This window comes from Sitophilus oryzae, unplaced genomic scaffold (genome assembly GCF_002938485.1).
Source record: "Sitophilus oryzae breed Bouriz unplaced genomic scaffold, Soryzae_2.0 scaffold_158_pilon_pilon, whole genome shotgun sequence".
Lineage (NCBI taxonomy): Eukaryota > Metazoa > Arthropoda > Insecta > Coleoptera > Curculionidae > Sitophilus > Sitophilus oryzae.
Window position 1 is genome coordinate 324,872 of NW_022146269.1, and position 16,052 is coordinate 340,923.

Genomic DNA, 16,052 nt, shown 5'->3' on the forward strand with positions numbered 1-16,052 from the left:
GATTTGTAGAAATAAAAAAAATCAATTCACCACAATATCTAGCTTCTTTTAAACTAGGTAGGTACTTTAGTGTTGTTTTACTAACTTATTTTTAGTGTTGTACTAATAGTCACATTTTTTATGCTTATACAAATTTAAATCAATATTACAAAACTGTTATTCCTATTCTTACCGGATATTGAAAAATAAGTTTAGAATATTCGTGGTAATTAAAATAATAAAAACAAATTTTAACATAACCTCAAAAATATAAAAATAAACATTTGTTGACGTTGACGTCTACATCCGACAAACAACGTTAAAACAGTGTTGCCGCGTATGTGTCTATATTCTAGATCATATATCAATATACTTATATGATCAATGCTTATGATCTGGTTTGGCGGCGGATTTAGGAATCAACATATACATATCAAAATCATGCCATAGAATCATGTCAGCTGCATGAAACTGTCAACGTCAACTTTTTTTTCTTAGTTTCCTTGTCAAAGAATGTTTTTGTATGTCTATTATCTATGGTCTATTATATTTAAAATTTAGAAGTAAACACGTGGGAAAATAATTATTGTTTTGAGTGGTATATGTATTATTTATTACTGCTAACAGCTTTAACAATTAATTGGTACTATATTTGAATAGAATGGTTGTTTTTACTTGTAACCATTGTGGAGAAACATTACACAAACCCAGTGTAGCTAAGCATTACCAGTTCCAATGTAAAAATTATAAATCTATTACTTGTGTAGATTGTTTTAAAGATTTTCTGTAAGGCGGTGTATCTAGTAGACATTATTAGATATTTTTAATTATTTTTATTTAGCGATGAAGAGTATGTTGCCCATACAAAATGTATAACGGAAGACGAGAGGTATGCAGCAAAAGGTGCTTATCAAAATGGTATTGTAAAAAAAGGTGAAGTTAAACAAGAGAGTTGGCTAGAAATGATTAAATCAATTTCTGAATCTGAAAAAAATCTTCGACCATCGTTAAAAAACCTGTTAAATACCATATCGAGTTACAGTAATGTTCCTAGAAAAAAAGTAAAATTTATGGTATGTATCGGTATATAACTGTAATATGTGTATATTTTTCTATTAATAATTTTTCTGTGTTATCAAATGATTTATTTTTTAATGTAATATTAGTACAAAGACCAGATTGGGATTATATATTATTTTTTACCAATATATCTTATTATATAATATAGTTCTGAAAAATTTCATGCTGTAATGTGTTTTTCATATACCGTATGATCGAATAAAAACGGCGTCAGCAATGGCTATGAAAAGAAGATCGCTGTCATTTTATATGTAAAATTATATGGAAAATGTCATCGATCGTCATTTCTAAGCCAACTGGACGCCGTTTTTTTTTTCGATCATACGGTATTTTTAATCACATATATAATATCCAAAGTGGCCAGTTTTTTTAAACTTACTTAATGATTTGAATTTAATTATTTATTGATCTATTAATAAATTAAATTCATTACGTTATTAATACAAAAATTTATATTTTTACCTATTTGTTTTGCTTAATTTTACTATAATATTTTTCTGTAAACACCATTTTTTTATCTCTGTCCCCCAATTTTTAGCATATTTATTAATATATTTTGTATCTTTAGAATTTTATTAAAAGTTCATCAGGAGGAAGAGTTAATATCAATGACATAGAGGAAGTATGGAGTTTAATTGAAAAATATAAAGAAAAAAATACACTTGATAAGCAAAAAATAGCTGATAAAAATGGAAATAAACCAAATGATGAAATACAATCTAAAGTAGACAATAGAGAAAATTCAAATGTTACGAAAAAAAGAAAAACACCAGATATTGAAAAAAATTCCTTAAAGGACAATCAAGAACACTTGCAAAAAAAGAAGAAAAAGAGAAAAGATGAAGAGAATATACATAATGTAGAAGAAATTAATGCTGTTAATGTTAACATACAAGATATTACTTGTAAAAATTTTAACATGAAACAAGAAATTTTAGAAATATTAAATCTTAAAAAAGATATTTCTTTGAAAAAATTGCAAAAGAAAGTATTGAAAGCTTATGTTAATTCTGTAGGTGAGATCGAATGTCAGGAGAAAATTGTTAAGAAGTTTAATAAAAAATTAAGTAAAATTACTAATATAAAGATCGAAGATGACAGAATATCACTCATTATTTAAGTTTTAATTGTAAATACAAATGTATAGAAATATATATATATGTTGCTTGATTGTATCTTGATTTTGGTATTTCCTTGTGTCTATAAACTCAAAAAGTGTAAATATTTTCGCTATGGTTTCTCAAGCGAGGGCGGAAAGGGAAGATTTCGATAGACGATATCCAAAAAATTGCAGAAAATGCAATTTATTTCTGATTTAAAATAACAGACATAACTGTCATTGCCACGGATCCTCTTGTTGGACAGATTATATAAAATATTTGAAATAAAATACATATTTTCATAGCAAAGATTCATAGAGTATCATATTTATTCTGGTTGGCACAAAAAGAAATTTTCTTAATTTTTTTTAAATAGATCATTTGAGTAATCTGTGAGTTCTTTAAAAATGCCGTAAAATCAAAAAATATTCCATTTTTGTATACTATTTATTTTATTTTACGAAAAAATAATATAAAAAATATGTAAAGAATTATATAAAAATTAGATTTTGCGTTTGTACGTGTATTTTATCCAACATATCCTACCTGGGTAGTTCTATTGAAAAAGTTCGATTTTCCGACACATCACTAATATAACTCATTATAAGGTTGGAGACACTGAATAACTTTTGTATTCTGTGGCTATCCTCTTCTGACATTTAAATATGTGCTGCGATTGGCTGTTGGCTTTGATCCATTTGACATTTGATCGGCTTTGTGGATCGTGGAAGGTGGAAGTTATGGAGGGCTTAAAACTTATTTCCTTTTAGACTCCATAGTGGAAGTGGACGCTTCGTGGAAGCCATTTTACTTTTCGTGTAGATTTTCACATAATTTTATTTTCTAATCTGCCGGTAAAAGGTAAATTACTAATTCACTCTAAACTTTTCCTACTGACACTATCAAGTTATATAAAACAATAAAATGGGGGACGCAAAGTCGTTCCTTCATCAATTTTGTCAAAAGAGTAAGCTAGAGCCGGTTTTTGAAGTTCGACCCACAGGTAAATTTATTTCACATACGTAATTAATAATTTGTAATTACTCAATAAATTCGTTTAGGGCCGAAACATAGGCAAAGGTTTCTATGTGAAGTTAGAGTTAATGGTCACAGTTATGTTGGGGCGGGTAACTCTACTAATAAAAAGGATGCCCAGAGCAATGCATCCAGAGATTTTGTTAATTACCTTCTTAGACAGGGTTTAATTGCTCGTACCGATATTCCATTTGATTTAGACGCAGCTCCTGTTTTAACAGGCCAAGGTAAGGCTAATATCTAGTAGTTTGTTGACAAGTAATATAAGTTTTATTATGTTCTAGCTGAGCCACAAATAAGTGATGTTAATAAACCACAGCATCAAGTCTTTGGACAAGGAATGGGTCCATCCAATTATGGAGAAGCGTATCGGCCACGAGGTGCTGATGAAGGTAAATGGCATTACATGGACCGAGCGCAAGATCAAAAACGTATGGAAGAAGCTGAAGATTTGGATGTTAACGCGGCAATTCATGGTAACTGGACAGTAGAAAATGCTAAATCAAAATTACATCAATTTATGCAGTCAAACAAGATCAATACAGATTATAAATACACTCAAGTTGGACCTGATCACTCAAGGTTTGTTATAAAAAAATTAGCTAAAATCGTGTTGATAAAAACATAATTTTATTTTATTAAATATATGTATTTGTTTTCAGTATCGTAAATGTTTTTGAGTAACTTATAGGAAATATGCAAAGATTTTTTTAATTTTCTAAACTACAATAAACACTTAACAAATACCTAATATTTATAATTAATTGCCAAAGCAAAAAAAAATAATTTAGGTATATCTAATTAATAGAATTTTTATTTTTTTTTTAATATTAGCAAATACCCAGTGGTCCGACAGTTTAGAAAAAGTTAAGTTAAAATTGTTGATTAAATTTTCTTTATTGATGGCATAGAAATTAAATTTTATGAAGTAGATAGTGTGGTTATTGGGCTTCACGTTAAATATAACAGTTTTTTTTGTATACTTACCAATGATTTTAATTATTTTTTTAAGCAATAAAAATGCTGTTTTGTCAGTAGTTGGACAACACTTGCCAGTGTCTGGCCGGGTAGTTACCAGAAAGCGGACACTTTGTGATTGGCTGATTCTGCACAGTCCCTTATTTAATATAATATATTATACATATTATGTATAATTTTAAAACAAATTTAATCTTGAACATTATATACCGTTTTTTGTTGCATGTTATCTATATGAATCAATTATCTTTAATATATATACCAGTATATCTTAATAATCTTTAATATAGATACCAACGCGCTTCATAAAACCATGCTTTCATTAGTAAAAAGCGTTTTCAATTTTTCTTTTTCTAAATACAATTTTTTTAACTGTATTAAGTAACACCTGTTTTTTTTATTGGAAATCCACAAACGGCTAAGTTTTCAATCCAGGTAACTTTTTTTTTCAATTTCTCTGGTTAAAACAAATTCTGGTTCTATTCGTTTGCAAACGTCGCTTATTTGTCTTTAATACAGTCCTGTACTGTTGACTTGGAATCCTGTACTGACTTCACATTTTATGTGGTGTTCCCTCTTCTCGGACAGTTTTGACTGTTTTTTCTAATGTATCTTTATATTATATATTTTTGTATTGATGAAAACTTGGACACCCGTCCGACTACTGGACTTGGAACAAAATTATACAGTGTGTCCCAGGCTGAGCGTGCATTAGAAGTTTCTATAGAACTACAACATCTAGCTCAGAGATTTTTTGCACATCATAGTCGATCAACGAGATGTATCGATTAAAAATATTTTCAATATGGCGGCACTTCCGGAAATACCGGAAGTTGACAGCAACTTTCTTATTTTAAATGGGTGCCTCAAATACGTTTAAATAAAATATACGACGGCCTCCCCATAAGAGCAATGAGAGGATTTACGTCCCAGTATTGAAGGAGGACAGAAAATCGAGTCGAATGGTTTCAAGACATAGGTTCATTCTTGTTTAGTCAAACCTCCTACAACACAAGGATAGACTTATGTAGGAAATGCATTGAAATTCTATAGCCATCCTTCAATATCAGGACAGGCATTTAAGCGGTATCCTCCGTATACATTATTTTAAACGTATTTGGGGTGCCTCCATTTTTTATTATGTACTTAAGTTCTCTGTAAAATTTTATGAATTTTGTTATTAAATACTCTATATCTAACATTAACCGTTTTTGAGGAAAAAATTATTTAAAATTTTTGGACGAAAAAATCTGCCTGTCAAAAATATTTGTCTAGCCTAAACGGCAAATTTAGTGATTACCACAGCCACTGTGCCATAAAGAGGAAACATGGGGCTATCTTTTTCAAATATTAAATTGTTCGAATGTTATATAATAATGGCCGCAGCTGTCATAGAATTGAGCGATTAAAAAATTATCATAAATCATTTTTTTCAAATGAAAACCCATTTTTTTTATTTCACTAGTGAAAAGGCTAATCAATTCGTTACTTTTTAACTGTACATGTTCCTATACCTAAAATAAATCGTTTTTGAGTTATTTAAGATTTAGTTTTAAAGCGTATATTTTTCTTGATTTTAACCAGTAGCCTATGACTTTAAACGTCAAGTGATGTAAAACACTAGATCTGGCCATGTCATATTTTGACGCTTTGTTCAAAAAGCGGCATCATTTTCGAGCCAACTTTGCGCTGTTTTTTTCGGTCATACGGAATATTAATATAATATCAGTTATTAGATATCACTAAAGAGCGAAAATACGAGATATATTTTTATAAATACACTTTTTAAACTCTTAAGGTAGGCAGTATTTGTACTATGGAAATTCAAATAATTCGTTTTCTGACAGATGGAAATAAATTGTCTGACCGTTTGATACTTAATGTCAAAGGAAGCTACATAAAATCAAGAAAAATTACGTTTTCTAACTCATTCTTAAATAACTTAAAAACGATTTATTTTCGGTATAGGAACATGTATTGTTAAAAAGTAACAAATTGAAAAACCGTTTCATTAGTGGAATAAAAAAACTTGGTTTCCATTTGAAAAAAAATGATTTATGATAATTTTTTAATCACTCAATTCCATGACAGCTACCGCCATTATTATATGACATTTGAACAAGTTAATTTTTGAAATATATAGCCACATGTCTTCTCTTTATGTCACAGTGGCTGTGGTAATCACTAAATTTGACTTTTAGGCTATACAAATTTTCTTGACAGGTAGTTTTTTTCGTCCAAAAATTTTAAATATTTTTTTTTCTCAGAAACGGTTAATGTTAGATATAGAGTGTTTAACATCAATATTCATAGAATTTTACAGAGAATTTAAGTACATAATAAAAAATGGGGGCACCCATTTAAAATAAGAAAGTCGCTGTAAACTTCCGGTATTTCCGGAAGTGCCGCCATATTGAAAATGTTTTTAATCTAATAGATCTCGTTGTAAAACAATGATGTGCAAAAAATCTCCGATCTAGATATTGTGGTTCTCTAGAAACTTCTAATGCACGCTCAACCTGGGACAGCCTGTATACGAATGTATTGGATACATAAATTTAACATTAAAATATTAAAAAGTATCCTTTTTTGTTATTTGAAATAGAAGTTTAGAGTATCCTACATACACGTAAAGTTATAAGTACTTCATAAATTAGATACAAAATTTTTAATGTACAGTTTGACAAATATAGGAAGAGACTTGGGGATAGCACCGGTCGCGCACACGATAGAGAGAGAGAACGCATTAGGCGGAAGAGAGATGCAGTTACGCTACGAACAATCTGATTTAAGCAAATTTGTGGGCTGTCCACTGCGCATCGAGGGGCGTCTCTTATTTTATATTTCTTACGTCTCTAGCTATACTTGTTAAGTTGTACCTTACAAACTATCTCACCTCCATCTTTAACAGGCAAAAATTAGGAAGCACAAACATGTCACTTTCTCGAATTTTTAACGGTTTTAGGGTGACAATTTAGGCAAAGAAAATGTTATAGAACAAAGCGGAAGAATTGGCAGAATTGGGTGTTTAATTATGTAATTGAAGCGATACTAAGCCATATTTTTAAGTTATTTCCCAATAAATACGTTTTGTCCGACCACTGGTGTATGTCCGACTACTGGCATGTTCACCCTATATGTATTTGTATTTTTTTATATAATATGTATTTGGATATTTTATATTAAAGAGCATATAGATTGTAGTGGCATATATCACACATTTTATATGCAAGAGAACAATAATTCTTAGAATGAGTATTATGAATATAAACAGAAATATTAATTCGGAGAAGTGAGTCTGGCTGTAGTTTCTGTTTACTAAATTAACCAAGAGCAGTTTTTTATATAGTATAATAAGTATGCAATTAAAAACTTTCTCAATACAGAAAGATTTTAATTACATTAATATCTGGATGAATTGCTACAGCATTATATTATTAAGCTTGGTCAAATTTTTTGATATAATTCTGTAGTAATGAACTAATTACTTATTGTGTTTCTTCTATAAGTGGAGAATAATTTAGACTAAACATTATATATAAATGTTTAGCTAAACAATTATTCTCCTTTGAAATGAAAACCTGCAAGTCCTAAATCGTTCTTGGTTTTTTTAGTTTTCTTTTATTCAGAACCTGCAGCCAGGCCTTCTGCTGTTAATATACAACGTAAGTATTATATTTTAGGCATTTTTATTAACATTTAAGAAATATAATTATTATCTTATTTAACAATTAATCGCAAATAAATACTTTTACAATTACTAGTTTACAGTTTTTAAACTAACGTTTGAATGGTAGATACAATAAGAGAGCTTTCTTTCATTTTCTATCATTTAAATATAAGGGAGGCTGTCATAAAATGTGTACTAAACATGACTAGACTACTTAATGGTTCTTTATATTGCTTCAAAAATTAAATCTGTAGGACTGACATTTTTGTAACGTTTTTTTTTAAATCAAGTTGTAAAATATTCAATTTATTTAATTTTTCAATAGCTTTACAAGAATAAGTTGTTTTATTCATTCTGTACAGTGTACAGGGTGTCTCAGATTTTAATCGGGAAAATTTAATAGACGATAGAACTTTCAAAAACAAAACAAAAAGTTCATATCAACTTGTAATGTTTAAAGCTTTTTTTCGAGATAGATGGCGTTAAAGTTAATTAAAAAAGAAAAAAAAATTAAGATATTTGAAAAACTATTTAATCGATTTTGATATAACTTGACCCGTTTATAATACTTACTATGGGACTTAATTTGATGTAATTAATTAAATTTAAGTTTAATGGCCAGGGGCGGCGGCGGCGGTGGGTCATCACTCTTAAATTATTTTAAAGGTAAAAATGGGCACGCCACTGCTTTTTTAGAAGTTTAATATTATTTTTGGATTTAGTAATTAAAAATATTATTTTTTTGTCTCTTGACTTTTTTGTCTATCTTGCTTACTTTTTGCGAAAAAAAATAAATTAATTTATTCACTCCACCATGGACAATAAATTAAATAATAATTCTTAGTTACAACATTACAATAATTGTTCGAATTGATAACCACTAACATCAACGCATTTTCTACAACGACGAACTACGGAATGAACTGCGCTTGAAATCTGGACCGGATTTTCTTTGACATCATTGATTGCGTTTTGGATTCTAAAAATTAGCTTTTCCCTAGTGTTAACTGCTGTTTCATACACCTTTGCTTTTATTATCCCCCACAAATAAAAATCCAGAGGGGTAAGGTCTGGGGACCTAGGTGGCCAAGCGACTGGCCCTAAATGACCATAATCCAGCGCTCGGGATAATTTACGTTTAACCATTGTCTAACAATCAATCTATAATGGGAAGGTGCTTCATCAAGTTGGATCCAGTGATTAAATCTTGTTTCTAAGGGCACATCCTCAAGTAAATTGGCCAAATCGGTTTCCAGGAACTGATAAAAATGGACTGCATTTGATCTTTCTGGGAAAATATGCGGCCCACAAAGTTGATAATTTATTGTCCAGGGTGGAATGACTAAATGAATTTAATTTTTTTCGCAAGAAGTAAGCAAGATAGACAAAAAAGTCAGGAGGCAAAAAATTATATTTTTTATTACTAAATCCAAAAATAATATTAAACTTCTAAAAAAGCAGTGGCGTGCCTATTTTTTTCCTTTAAAATAATTTAACAGTGATGCCCCACCGCCGCTCCTGGCCATTAAACTTAAATCTAATTACATCAAATTAAGTCCCATAGTAAGTATTATAAACGGGTCAAGTTATATCAAAATCGATTTAATAGTTTTTCAAATATCTTATTTTTTTTTCTTTTTTAAGTAACTTTAACACCCTGTATCTCGAAAAAGAAGCTTTAAATCTTACAAGTTGATATGAACTTTTTGTTTTATTTTTGCAACTTCTATCGTCTATTAAATTTTCCCGATTAAAATCTGAGACACCCTGGCTAAGTAAGTGGCTCGCCCCTATAACTTTTTTTTCAGATAAAAAACGAGATTTGGTATGTTTGTATATGACATATTCAATTGTTTTTGGTCACTTCCTGTTTCATCGGAAATTACTACAACTTTTGATTTTCAAATGGCACCCTTGGTATATTTTCACTTTATTCCAAAAAAATGACACTTTGAATAGAATGACATATTATATGTCAACTTTTGACATTTTGGCTTAAAAAATCGTATTTTAAATTTCAATCTAGAGTGCCATGGCAAAACACTAATTTTTAATCAAGGAGCCTTGAAAAAATAGATTTGATAGTCTAATGTTTTTTACATCTTGCCCTGGCCAGTTAAAAGATACCCAAATCGTATTTTTAATCATAATATCTCAATATTTTCAAATGGAACAAGGGTGGTCTATTAGCATATTTGGCAAAAGCATTTTTTTACGATATACAATTGGTATACAATAGTATACCAAACTTTCCTCTTGTTCTTTCTTTGCGTTAAAACACTTCTCCAGCTCTTTGCAAAGTTCCCGATATCGTTGATGTAGCTTCTGCTGCTTCCTCTAGTCTGTCTAAAACACCGTGCCCTAAAGTTTTAAAGCGTCTGTTTTCCAGTGACAGATACTGGCACAGCAGGTGTTCTGTGGTTTCGTCTTTCTCTCCGCAGTCTCTGCATTAGTCGTTAGAAGTCTTCCATCTCACGAGGTTTATCTCCATGGGGCAGTTCCCAGTGACGACACTACAATTATGCGTACTAGGTTCTTTTTGTGCACTAGTAGTTGTTTTGTCTTTTTAATATCTACCACTGCCCACAGTTTTCCGAGCTGTAGCGCAGTCCTCAGGGTGTTGCTACGTCTCTTGCTGCTTGGTCTTGATGGTAATTCCTATAGTTTCCTGCAGTGTGTCGATGGTGATAAGTGGTGGGTCATCTGGTCCTCTCTTTGGCGAGTCTGTAGGCTGCTTTCTGGTTGCCCACTACATTGCTGTGAGCTGGCACCCTACACAGATCCTTGACTCACCCACGATTCTGCCAGTGCTTCTCGGGAGTCTATCAAATGTTCGATCTCACTGATTGCATGGTGATTAAAACGCCCAAGCTGTCAGAATATATCATAATATCTCCTATTGGTCTATCAGTTTTATATATTTTGTTAGTTCCACCATGGCTTTTTTGATCGCCTCTGTTCTTACATTATTGAAAGCACTCTTTATATCTAAAAGAGCCACTAATGTGTATTTCTTATCCCTGAGCAATTTTTCAATTGTACCCACGACCTAATGCAGAGCACTTTCGACTGATTTACATTTAAGGTATGCGTGTTGCGCTACACATTGCTTCTCAATATGTGTAGTCTACACAATAACAAACTACACATTGTAGTCTTCTTAATGTATAAGATCTATCAGCCTCTCCAGTGTTTTCAATAAAAACGATGAAATTTTAAAACATTTTCCGTTGCACGTCATCAATCACATCGAAATTGACACTAAAGCCTGTAAACCTGAGTTAATGAAATCTTAGCAAAAATGTTTAAATTTTTTGACTAATTTAAAATACCAAGCAAATTAATATATAGAGCAATTAATTATAGAGCAAATGATTGTAACAGATATTTTATTTAGATTAAAGCTGCAAAAATTAGTTTAAACCGATTTTTATTATCGCCTTGTTGGTCACATTGCGCCATGTTCAGCAATGTTGTCGTGTATTATTTGACAATAATTATCCTAGTGTCGGTCATTATTTTGTATAATATCGTGTTGTTGAATTTTTGGGAGTAATTCTCGTTTTTTGCCGTTTTTCGTAGTTTTTTTTTTCTTAAATTGTTAAAGGTTCTTCTAAGCACAAACAGGTCTTTTAAGAACTAAGTTTTCGAGATTTTTTACTGCATTTTTTGAAATTGTGGATTGAAAATATGCCGAAGTCTTTAAACAGTCTAAGCAAAGCGCTTGTAGCTTCCCTGATAAAATATTTTGAGCGCGAACGTGACAATAAAGGTCCTTTATTACCCTTGAATGCAGTCAGAGAAGTAAGATTGATTGGTAAGCACATTATACCACTTTCAAGTTATTTCTACTTATTTCAATTTGTAGCGAGTAGCTGCTGCGTTAAATTTAAATATTTCTACTGTGAGTGCAGTTTCACAAGCTGTTAAAAGTAATGAGCCAATAGAGTCACCTAAAAATAAACGTTCTCTTGCAAAGAGGGTAGCAAACACGCAATTGAGAAGAATTGTAAACTCAGTTGACAACAACAATCAAAAAGTAAGGAGCCACCAAAATATTAATTATTAACTTAAATATTAAACGTAAAAATCTTTAAAAAAATATATACTAAATATATTGTTTGTCACTTTTAAATTAAGATTCGTTTCATAAATCCATCACAATCTGGCAGCGCTGTCGCCATCGCTTGTCACTCAAAGTTGACGACGTGCATCGGAAAATGTTTAAGAATTTCTTATAGGTCTAAAGTCTCTAGTTAAAGAGTGTCTTGGTTACTCCCCTTGGGTATGAGGATCACTTTTACCTTTCCCCACTTCTTTGTTATATGCCCCAAATACAGGCATTCCATATACAAGAAAATTTCACATAGGAAAATCCTGATTAGTAGGGTAGTGATGTTCTTTGGAAACTTCCGCGTTAAAAGGAGGAAGTTTTGTACAAAAAAACTTTCTGAACGGATATATTTATTATTTTTCATTATTACAGTTGAGGGTTGGAACCTTTGGTGTTACACAGCAAAATAAAAACACTACATCACCACAATACACCAAAACACTTACTTTTACACTGGACGCGCGTTTCGCTTATCTATCATCTGCTGATGATGCTAACATGGTTAGCGAAACGCGCGTCCAGTGTAAAAGTAAAAGTGTTTTGGTGTATTGTGGTGATTTAGTGTTTTTATTTTGCTATTTTTCATTAGAAATAAATATTTACAATAAAAAATGTAAGTCGCATCACTATATAATCACAGATTATGCAGATTATAAACTTTGTTTTTTCTTTATTGTTTTTCGTTGTTCCAATTTTCGGAATCGGGCACTAGTTAGGTTACTAGTTTGCGCACATAGCACGCCCACTTATGCCCTCTAAAATTGTGCGCAGCGCCTGACCGGCACAGTTATTAGAGAGATATCGGAAAACCGAATAGCATCATGCAGTATTTACGCGTACCTTATCATGGTTACGATATGCGCGAGTCAATTTTTAACGCAACACCCGCTAATAACGTTACCGCCTGACGTAATTTGCGGATCAATTACACCAAGCGCTATTTCTAAATAATGTTTAAAAATTGCTTAAATGGGCATGTGCGGGTATTTGACAACCGGGGCCGGCCGGCGAGATCTTTTATTTTAGGTTATGTTTGAATTGTTTTGAATTATTACTTTAGTTTTATTAGGTAATTTGATATTTAAGTAGCTGGGATTAGTTTTAATTAAATAAATATGGCTCAAAATATGGATTCCACCTCTTCCAATATTAAAGAACCCACTCGTATAAAGAGGCTTAAGTTTACAGCAGATGACGACTAGCCCTTCTAAGAGAATTTGTTGCTTGTTGTCCTAAACCCACTGGCAGACGTTGAACAATAAAGCACTGGAAATAAGCACTTTAGCCCTTTAGTTTTAAAATACCTAGTAAACAAAACAATTTCAAAGTTTTAAATTCAAAGTTAGGTTAAATTTAAATAGCGGACGCGACGCGAACAGAATTCTTTCCGACCCGATAACTATAAATGAAGAGAGTTAATACCACCTCCGCTATTCGGTTTAGCGATATCTCTCTATTACGCTGTTTATTGTTATTTTACGCGAGTTTATTTTTGCACACAGGAAATTTTACTCGTTTGCACATCGTCATAAAAAACAATTTTCGTACCACGAATTAGGGACAAGATTTTTATCTGTATACTTATGGGATACCTAATCTGTGTTATAATGATGTGACTGGACCTATGGATTTAATTTTTTAACCAAAGTCTTAATATATTTTAATATCTTGATAAGTATAAAGTTCTACATTTGATACAAACTCATTCACAACAGTACCTACTATAAACATTGTAAAAGACATTTTTCATATTTTGCATATTGCTTGTCAAGCTTTGCTATCTTACTAGTCTATTAATTTGGACTTAGTTTAGTAAATTAATTATAAGAAAAATGATTGGGTTTGTCCACATGAAATTTTGTATTGTTATTAATAGTAGGGGATATTAATACAATAATTATTTTTCAAAATGTATTTTTTAGATCATTTGTGGCAGAAATCAGTTTTTATGTAAAACAGTTAGGAAGAACAATTCATGGAAGAGATGGCGGTTCAAATAAACAGACTGCCAGCAAGAGTTGCGCTCTTTCAATGGTCAGGCAACTATTTCATTTAGGTGTTATTGAGGCTTTTTCTGGTAATTACTATCCAAAATTGAACGAATTTTATTTTACTTAACATTCAAATTTACAGGGACGTTGAAAAAGGAGAAAAGTGCTGCAGAAATGGAGCCATTTGAAGTAAGAGTGTCGCCAGATCTACAAAGACAAATTCAAGATGTATTGTCTGATTTAAATGTAAAGCCGATAATGATCAAGCCAGAAGCATCAGACCAGCCAGTTTCACTATTAAGTTCACATGTACTAGATGATTTTCATCCAGCTGACCCAACACAAGTAAGATTTTTTGTTGATTTTTTTTTTATAAAAGCCGATAACTATAAGGATAAAAAAAAGTATATACAGGGTGGTCCGAATTGTATTCCGGAAACTGCGGCAACATATTCTGCAGATAAAAATAAGTAAAAAAGTTCGTATAAATGTATGTCCTAAATTGTTTAGTTTCAGAGATACAGGGTGTAGAAGTTTCATTTTTATTTCGATTTTTTCCAAATAACTTCTGAAGTAACGTTAATATTTCGATGAATATTTGTGTAAACTTTGGCAGCATATTCTGCAGATAAAAATAAGTAAAAAAGTTCGTATAAATGTATGTCCTAAATTGTTTAGTTTCGAGATACAGGGTGTAGAAGTTTCATTTTTATTTCGATTTTTTCCAAATAACTTCTGAAGTAACGTGAATGTTTCGATGAATATTTGTGTCTAGGAGTTTTTTGACATGAGAAATTTGATTTTGATGTCAATATGACTCCTACTGCTAAAGGGCGCCACCTACATGTGTTTTAACTGTTTTGAAGCGTAATAACTTTTTGTCCGTACCTGTATAAAAATACCGAGGGAAAAAATATACATCTATGTGACTTTTTACGTAAAAAATATTTCTTTGTAAAAATCGCTACGAGCAATCGTTCTCAAGATATTTAGAATGGAAGTGGAGAATACATGTCATTATACAGGGTTGTTTACCACATACGACACGGAGGATTGTAGCTAAACGATTAGATTTTTACAAATTGTAAGTTTTGGGTTCGATGAAGGACTATTAGAGGTACAATTTAAAAATAATTTTACAAGATACAGAGTGTCCCAAATAAGTAAAAAATATCAAAGTTGTATTTTTTAAATGGAACACCCTGTATATTATTACATTTTTAGTTTCTACGATTAAAATAAAGGTAAATTTGATTAAGATTTATTATACTTAAACCTTACCGTTTTTGAAATATTTTCAATTTTGTGAAATTGCAGTAAAAATTTTAAGGCTTCATTACTCCAAGGGTATCGAAAGTTTTTAATACTAAATATTTACTGAAGTTTATTTACTGATCAGTTATTGTGTTGCAATAATAAAAATAATACTACCTTATACAGAGTATCTAAAAATTTATTTTAAATAATTATTAGCTTCAAACGGCAATAACTAACTGATTTAAATGGAACACCCTGTATATTTTACGAGAATCCGATGCACAATTTAATTGTCTATCAAATTATATTATACCATTTTTTACCTATCTCTTTAAGTTTCCGTAGAAAATGCATTTTCTTGTAATTTAGAACTTATTTATCAATATACCCATGGACTATTGACATTTTAGATTATTTTTAAAGATGTACCAAATTTTTAAAGAGTACAGATACTAATATTGTCGATATAATTCGTTTATTTCATTTAAAAAAAAACTGTTTGATAGACAATTTAATTGTGCATCTGATTCTCCTAAAATATACAGGGCATTCCATTTAAATTAAAGAAGTTATTGCCGTTTGAAGCTAATAATTATTTAAAATAAATTTTTAGACACTCTGTATAAGTATTATTTTTATTATTGCAACACAATAACTGATCAATAAATAAACTTCATTAAATATTTAGTATTAAAAACATTGATACCCTTGGAGAAATGAAGCTTTAAAATTTTTACTGCAATTTCATAAAATTGAAAATATTTCAAAAACGGTAAGGTTTAAGTATAATAAACCTTAATCAAATTTACCTTTATTTTAATCGTAGAAACTAAAAATGTAATAATATA

The 16,052-nt window shown here is 30.7% G+C and overlaps 2 protein-coding genes across 2 annotated transcripts in view; both read left to right on the forward strand.

Moving 5' to 3' along the window:
- The first annotated feature begins 493 nt into the window (after nt 1-493).
- LOC115879890 (cell growth-regulating nucleolar protein) lies at nt 494-2,240 on the forward strand. The gene is made up of 3 exons (XM_030896916.1): nt 494-765; nt 821-1,052; nt 1,628-2,240. The coding sequence occupies exons 1-3, from the start codon at nt 641-643 to the stop codon at nt 2,177-2,179; spliced, it is 909 nt and encodes a 302-aa protein (XP_030752776.1). The 5' UTR covers nt 494-640; the 3' UTR covers nt 2,180-2,240.
- Nucleotides 2,241-2,917: 677 nt separating this feature from the next.
- LOC115879845 (dosage compensation regulator) overlaps nt 2,918-16,052 on the forward strand; it is a 52,426-nt gene continuing 39,291 nt past the window's right edge. The window contains exons 1-5 of the mRNA XM_030896840.1: nt 2,918-3,162; nt 3,221-3,421; nt 3,479-3,776; nt 13,879-14,033; nt 14,090-14,292. Coding sequence (XP_030752700.1) covers nt 3,084-3,162; nt 3,221-3,421; nt 3,479-3,776; nt 13,879-14,033; nt 14,090-14,292 — 936 coding nt within the window. The 5' untranslated portion in view covers nt 2,918-3,083. The remainder of the gene's footprint in view (nt 3,163-3,220; nt 3,422-3,478; nt 3,777-13,878; nt 14,034-14,089; nt 14,293-16,052) is intronic.